The sequence below is a fragment of the Pituophis catenifer genome, unplaced genomic scaffold (genome assembly GCF_029215685.1).
Source record: "Pituophis catenifer annectens isolate HBS135680 unplaced genomic scaffold, rPitCat1.0.hap2 SCAF_8, whole genome shotgun sequence".
Classification (NCBI taxonomy): Eukaryota; Metazoa; Chordata; class Lepidosauria; order Squamata; family Colubridae; genus Pituophis; species Pituophis catenifer.
This window is the reverse complement of record NW_027256888.1, coordinates 26,709,892-26,717,687: the sequence shown is the minus strand read 5'-3', so window position 1 is coordinate 26,717,687 and position 7,796 is coordinate 26,709,892. Positions and strand designations below refer to the sequence as shown.

Sequence of the window (7,796 nt, the reverse complement as noted above, 5' to 3'; positions counted from 1 at the left end):
TCTAGTCTCCTAGGAGCAGCGCGCTTCAGAAATGTGAGGATTTGTCCATCTGTCCCACTTCTTTACTCATTATTTGTAAATTCCGAGAGAGGGTGTGTGTGTGTGTGTGTTAAACTTCTGTTAACTCCTAGTTGCCCAGATCCCTTGGATCTCATTGAATCCCCACCTTTCTATTTGGAGAACTGATATTATAGTCTAGTCCGTATGTACACACATACAGGCCACCTGTTCATTTCACTCTACAACCCTGAAACATGCAGCAAATGTATGATAATGATGTGTCCATAATGATAAATATTGGATTCTATTAGCCACACTCGCCGAGGCAAATCATTTTAATTTTGTTCCGAATTTTTTCAATGTTTTGAATAAAATTTATTTATTCGTTCACAATTTATACACAAAGCACTCGCCCTGAGAATATTTTTTGAATAAATAAATTGACAAACTTACCCTGCATAAAGCACTGAGGAATCAGATATGAGAAGCGTGGGCACCAGTCTGGTAAAGGACATGGCAGAGTTTTTTTCTGGAAAAGTTTAAGTTTTCTGCTGCAATCAAAACCTTGCATATAATTGATTCGAACTGACAAAAATATGAAACTTCGCCTAGTTCTGTTTTAAGGAACTTTCAAAATGCATTTTCTAGGTTGAGAAGAAAATGTGACCTTGATTCTCTCTTCGAGTTTCAGTCTTACAAATTCTCAAGCATCAAAAGACAAGCTCTAGCAACATCATCACATTAGATAACAAAATCTTTGCTATCTTTGAATGTATTTCAGATGCAGAATAAACAGTAGAAATATATGTTCTTTTTAATTTCATTCTAGGCAAAGAAGATGCACTCACGATTTCAGCATTTTGATTAAAGAAAAAATAACGAAGCAGTAGTCATTATACATTCTCGAATTATTCTGTTTACAACAATGTGACATCACAGCAGCCAGTTCTTTAGATGGTGTTGGGCCTTCATAGCTATCAAGTTTTTCCGAAGAACCTAGGAAATCGTAATTTATCGGTTTGGTATGTATGGGTCCAAGCCTGTGGCCTTTTGCAATTAACAAATGGAAATTTGGTCAGTGTTCAGATTTTCTAATACTGTCCCAGATTTTTTGATATGGCAACTACTGGATGATTGATGTTTTTAATTATTATTATTTATTTTATTCATTAAACATGAAACTCAGTCAACTGAACATTCAAAAATGCATCACAAATACCATTGACTGGTGCTAATGGTTGATATGGGTTGCTGCCAGCATCCTAGGTATCAACCAAGTACCTTCTTAAGATGTATGATGTTCCAAATAGTGCATCATCATCGTTATTATTACCATTAACCAAAAACAATTCCATTCGTATTGGTCTCTTGTGCGACTCTTGTGCGAGGATGAAGTTGACGCCACCGCCTCAAAGGCTTAGTCAGAAAATGTCTCTGATCCAGCAACTGCTTTACCTGTCGGTTGCCCCAGCTGGGGTTTGAGCTTAACTATCCTAGAAAGCCCGAAGATATATCCCGCTGACTCGGGAGAGGCGTAAAAACGGAGACGGGGTGCCCTCAAAGAATTTCCCTTCCTTCCCTGCCAGAAGCTCTTTCTCAGGCAGGGAAACCCTTGGCACGGGAAAGGGTTAAGGCGCGCGCTCCAGAGTCGGAGTCTCCCGCGGGCCGGAAAAGTAGCGTAGCCAATGAACGCGCCGCCCGGGACCAGCCCCACCCCCGAGGAAAGGCCGGCCCTGGCCTCGGCTCTGGAGCTCCACCGCTGGACTGACAGCTGGGCGGGCTGCAAAAGGCGGCCGAAAGCCAGCGAGCACGCAGAGGCGCGGTGTGGGTCGGAGTCGGGAGCTGCCTGGCCAGAGGAGCGTCTCAGCGGGTTCGGCGACGGCTGGGCTCTTTATGGGAACAGCGCGCAACGGGCCCGGGGGCGCAGAGGGCAGCGTCCAACTGAAGGTAGACATCCCGCTGCTGCCCGAGGCGCCAGCCGAGCAGCCGCCCCAGCCATGGCCCGACGCAATGCTAGCCTGGCCCCGACGCCTTTTTCCATCCAAGCCCTCCTCACCAAGAAGGAAGTGGGCGCCGTGCGAGTCGTAGCTGCCGCCCGTCCCTGCCCGCAGATGCTCCTGCCCGGTCCCGAGGGTACGTCCGCCTGTTGCTGGCGTCTCTTTGACCCGGAGGCCACCACTCTGGGCCCCGTGCTTCAGCCGCCGCAGCTGCCAACACCCCAGGAGCAGCAGCGTTTTGACCCCGCGGCTGCCCAGTCACCCCTCTGGGACTCGGACTCAGTCCTGAGCGAGGAGCACGACGGCGACAGGGAGGACGACGACGAGCAGGAACCTGGCAGCAGAGAGGGTCACGTGCCCGCTGACTCCCGAAGACCCCGAGAGAGGCTGCACAGTCAGGGCAGAGCCCAATCCCATGCGGGAAGAATCAGCACCGAGCAAGGCCACATTCCTCAGTCCCCGGAAAGCTGGCCCCCGGGCCGAGGCTCGGGGCCGCCGACAACAGGTGAGCCGGGTCCTTTCGGAGCGATCAAGGGAGGACTGTGGAGCGGGACGATGCCGGTGGGAGACAAAGCCAGGTAGGGGCCGAAGTCGTGCTCCTGCTCATCCGGAGATCTCGAGGGCGCAAAGCTGTGATATGGGAGAGTAGAGGGCGCTTCTCTCTTACAGAGAACGGACGACCCCGCGCTGCCTTCCCGGAATCCTCCGAGAACGAAGCGTTCTGGCCAGTGGGTCGCCGCTAGAAGGCCACCTTTCGAGTGGCAGCGGCGTCACCTTCGGCCAGGGCTGGAGCCTCGCCCTGCTCCCAGTTCTGGGTTCAAAAGGCAGCTTTTGCTGGGCCTGGTGGAAGAAACAACTGCAAAGCCATTCTGGCCCCTAGTCGTTGTTGCTTTCCTATCCGCGTCTCCCTTCGGGAGGAACCCATTCTAATCAAGAAAGGGCAGCCGGGAAACGGGTTGCGGAAAAGGATGGCCGCCCTCCCAGCTCTTCGGCTGGACCTGAGAAGCGGCCGAAAAGGGTGCAAACAGGGCGAGACTCCAGGCCAGCAGGGGAGCCCGGATCACTTAACCCGCTCGAAGCATGTTGCTAATTGCACCCTCATCGCCGCTCTCGTGGGACCCCATACAGTTCCGAGTTCTGGCTGCCTGCCGTGACTGCGGAGCCCCGAAAACTCCTCTCCGACGCCGTGTTGTGCGAGCCGCTTTCCAATGGACAAAGGCCTTCTCGCTGAGCTCGGGAAAGACAGCTCAAACATAAGAGAGGATGTTTCTCTTGCAGGAAATGGATGCGTGAAGCTTACTTACTAGAGGCAAAGAAGGGCCCCGTCCTCCTCTCCGTCCCAGGCAGAGTCCGTTTCCCCCGCTTCTCTCGAGTCGCCAGCCTCGCAGGGGCAAACGGAGCCGAGGAGCTTGTCCTCCTCCAGACTAGCGCGGCCCAATGAATCCCGGGACGGCTCCAATAAACCCGCCGGGCCAGAAGTTTAGGAGAATCCCAGCGTGCGGGAGGTGGGGAGTAAGAGGGTGCCTATTGCTGGATGGTGTCTCCCTGGCAGTTTTTCCGCTTGGGCAGAGCCTGGCGGAGCAGCAAAGATTTACGTGGGGCGGGAGGAAGAGACGTGTCGTCTGCCCTCTTCGACTTTTCTAGGTTGCAGCGAAGAGTTTCGTTTCTGCCCGCCGCTCCATTTGGAGAACCTGACAGAGGGGAGCCAAGGATGCGCCACCAGGGAAGCCCAGCATGTACAAGGGCTCGAACGGATAAGTTTTCTACCCCTAGGAATCCGAAGACCAGCACGCAAAGTTGAGCTGCGTCTCTTCTCACCTTTGTTGGCCTTCCCCACACCAGAAGGGTCTGACCTTTGGACAAAGCCTGCTTCGGTCTGCCTGTCGAAAGCAAGCCAGGTTCACTGGTGGAAGTGACGCGCCTTACCGGTTCCGTGCAAATGAACCTGGGACAAGAATACTTAGAAGGGTGGTTTGTAGCTTACTTTCTACAGCTCCTGCCTCTGGAGGCTCGACTGCCACTCGGCTGAGATCCTCTGAGTCTGGGGTGAGATTTTGAAGCAAAAAGATGCCTGGGAACTGGGAAGTTCGGGATCTAGTTTGAAACCCGTTGGATTTAATTTACGAACTGTGGCTTATTGGAAAATGGCGAGACAGACTGCAGCTTTGTGGCTCCGCTAACAGAGGATTCACTCCTGCAGCATTTGCGAGGAGAGTTTGACTGATGGAAAATTAAGAAATGTCAAGTTTCGAATTGTGGCGAAGGCTCTTCTTTTCGTGGCTCCTTAGTGGCGCTTCGCTCTCCCCTTCCCCACCCCTTATCTGGACAGGCTGGAGCTCTGATTTAACAGAGGGATTGTGGCGCTCCTTCCTTGGTACGGTCTCCCCTCAGCCCCACAGCAGGCCTGCTCACACAGGCAGGCCATATGAGGAAGGATAAAGGCCGCCTTGAGAGCAGCAGCTGTCCCTGCAGTCCAGAGCAAATGTTGGCTGGATCAAACACAGTGCTTCTTCCCAATTTCGAAGGCGTTGTCTCCAAGTCTTTCTTGGAGTCATTCCCTTTCAGGGCAACTCGTGGGCACCCCTCTCAGCTAAAGTGCAACCTTCTGCGCACCCCTCTCCTCCTTTACCAAAAAGGAGAGGAAGCAAAAGGAAGAGTTTGAAGAGCTCAGACCTGGCCTTGTGTTTACCCTGAGACAGATAAAATTCCATCCCATGCTGGTCTCTTTCCCGTTCAACCTTCTTTGTTTTACACGTGTAATTCATGTAACTGTTGACCGCTGCTTTTGAAGGGCTTAGATATGCATGTGGCTGCCTGGGAGAAGCCCAAGAAAAATAGTGAAGGCTCTGAAACCCAGTGGGACATCCGTCAAAAAGCCCTAGGACAGTAGAGAAGTAACGACAACCACCGGCATCAGCGCCTTGCTTAGATTCGGCGCCTCCACCTCGAAGGAGGCTTGCCTTTAGGGACAGGAGAACTGTAGGCCGAATGCTGCTTCAGGATCGGCCCCTCCGATTGCAGGCCAAGTCTCTCTGCTTCCAGTGGAGAAACCGAGGTGGAGGGAAAGCCGGGAGGCGGGCGGGTGGCTGAAGGGGCGCCCCCAAATTCCGACGCCTCCTGACTCTGTCTTCTTTTCCCCCCTCAGGAGGCGGCAGCCACCCTGAAGAGGAGGACGAGGAGGAGGACGACGAAGCCAAACACGGCGACAGGGGCTCCAAAGCCCCCTCCGAGGAGGACGAGGCGATGTCGGCGGGCGTCCTGGCCCCGGTGACAGCCTCGACGGCGTCCCAGAAACCGCGCAAAAAGCGCTCGCGGGCGGCCTTTTCCCACGCGCAGGTCTTCGAGCTGGAGAGGCGCTTCAACCACCAGCGCTACCTCTCTGGGCCGGAGCGCGCCGATTTGGCTGCCTCGCTCAAGCTCACGGAGACGCAGGTGAAAATCTGGTTCCAGAACCGGCGCTACAAGACGAAGCGGCGCCAGCTGGCCGCGGACCTCCTGTCCGCCGCGCCGGCGGCCAAGAAAGTGGCGGTCAAAGTGCTAGTCCGTGATGATCAGAGGCAGTATCACCCGAACGAGATGGTCCGGCCGCCTTCCCTCTTCTCCTTCCAGCCCTCTTTCTATTACCCTTATTACTGCCTGCCGGGTTGGGCCCTTTCGGCCTGTGCCGCCGGCGGCGGCGGGGGCATCAAATGAGGCTGCTCCCGGCAGCTCCAGACCAAAAAGGGAGGGAGGGTAGGGAGAGGAGAAGCAAGGAAGGGAGGCAAGGAAGACAGGGAAGAGCAGTGGGAGAAAGCTCGGGAGCCGATCTGTTCTTCCGGCAGCTTCTGCTCTTCTGGCGGTGCCTCTACCGTCCCCCTTTCTTTATTCAAAACTGTCCAAACGCCGCCGGAGCAGAGTCAATCCCCTCCTGCCGGCCTCGCTGAACAATCGAGTATTTTTCGGGCAACCAAGCTGGCCGTTCTCCTACTCTAGCGCCTGGGAGGCAATCGGAAAGTGCCCGAACAAGCTTGCTCAGTCTGATCAAACAGACCACCTTTCCGTCCTCTCTAACGCGGCTGTATAGGAGAGTTTTCCCGTAGCTTCTGGGCCTATGATCTGACTTTCTTGCAGTTATGGGGCCCAGTTTGGGAAACAATATGATTCTAGCACTTTTTGGTTGTATTAAAATCGTTGCGATTATAATTATTTTTATATTTAGTATGAATTTAATACTCGGGCCTTTGAAGGGAAAAAGAAGCAGTTATGGTGGGAATGTTGAGGCCATTCGGTGCCTTTTTTCCCTTCTCCCATTTCGCAGTAAATGCCCTCCTTTTTTAGGTGGAGAGTTGCAAACAACCAGGACAATTTACTTCCACTGAATTGTGAATATTTGTCAGTCCGTCCCTTCCTTGTACCGCCCCCGTAATTTATAAAAATCAGTTTAACTTTTGGCAATTGCTTTGTTTTTTAATTCTAAAACTGCGCTTCCGCCAGAGGCCGCGGCCATGGGACTACTTGATCCCTCCCTGGCCGCCTCACTCTTACGGGGGTTCCTTCTCTTCTCATCCAAATATCAAGGGGTCTTTGTTCTAAAAATAAATGGGCCCATTGCAGGGCACCGTGCAAACCTACTTCAGTTTCCCTGACTGTTGACTGCGATCGGAAGGTTATGTCTACCCCAGAGGCTTGGAGGCTTGAATTTAAATCTGAACCCATTAACTGGATTGTCAACCCAATTTAAAGAGGGCTCATAGTTAAAAGTCTTCAACAACCACCCATTCTCTGTGAGAATAGTATGAAACCCAGTGGCTGCCTTGATTTTCCTTCTAGAAAGCTTCTGGAACACCTACTTTAGCTGCCTGGAAGGCTTTGAACAGCTCAGGACTCATAGGGTTGAGAATTTTTACTCCTTAAGTCACCAGGACCACCAGACCAAACTTGGCTCCAGTTCTTCACTTAGACTTAGAGTAGGAGGAAAAGGTCTAGGGCCTACAAGAGTAGCCAGGGAATCCTGCTTTTGAGCACAACTAAATCCAAAGAAATGAGTCTGGATGCAGGAAGTGAATAAGGCAAATGGCTATATTTACACAAGATTCTGAATTTAGTTGGGGCTGAAGGAACTGGATTTCCTGCTACCCTTATGGTCCTATGGGTGGATCATCTGAGGGTCTGGCTAAAGATGGGGTTTGAATGTATTGTGTGTCCTCTGTACACACCCAAATTTTAGGGTCTTCTGAAGGGAGCAAAGGCTTTGGAGAGTTGTTGTGTCAAGATATTATCATCACAATCCTGATAGGTGGAGGCTGAAGTGGGGAGAACCTACTTTCTTCTCTTAGTGCAAATTGGAAGTTTCTGAAATCCTTGCATAGGTAGCCAGACTTCTTCCTCCCGTTTGTAGATTTCATTTTTTGATTAATTGTTCTTTCCATTGTCACTCTCAGGAGGACTAACATTTCATGCAGCTAGCATGGGAATTCTTTAACCCCGAAAGTTGCATTTGGAATGGGCAGCCGGGCAAGGTAGGAAGAAGCACTTTTCTTGACCTACCGCTTTAACTAGGGGCAAAATACCAACTCACTCCCTTTTTTCTGACTTCGGGCTAGAGAACCTTCCTCATCCCTTTCCCTCCTTTCCTCAAAGTTGTGCTTCAGTTCCTTCATTAATAGCCTATAAATCAGTGGTAGCAGAAACTCTGTGCAGTTTAGAATTATGTTTTTGATTCTCAGCAAATTAATCAATTTTCTAAGATCCATATGTTAGCAAATAGCAGCAACATTCTTTGCGCAGATATTCATTCTATCAAATAGATTTACTATTTGC

General features: G+C 51.5%; 1 protein-coding gene across 1 annotated transcript; it reads left to right on the top strand.

The window, feature by feature from the left end:
- Positions 1-1,997: 1,997 nt before the first annotated feature.
- On the top strand, positions 1,998-5,690 carry NKX3-2 (NK3 homeobox 2). Its single transcript, XM_070948912.1, has 2 exons — positions 1,998-2,502; positions 5,143-5,690. Exons 1-2 carry the CDS (start codon positions 1,998-2,000, stop codon positions 5,688-5,690), a joined length of 1,053 nt encoding a protein of 350 aa, XP_070805013.1.
- Positions 5,691-7,796: the final 2,106 nt, after the last annotated feature.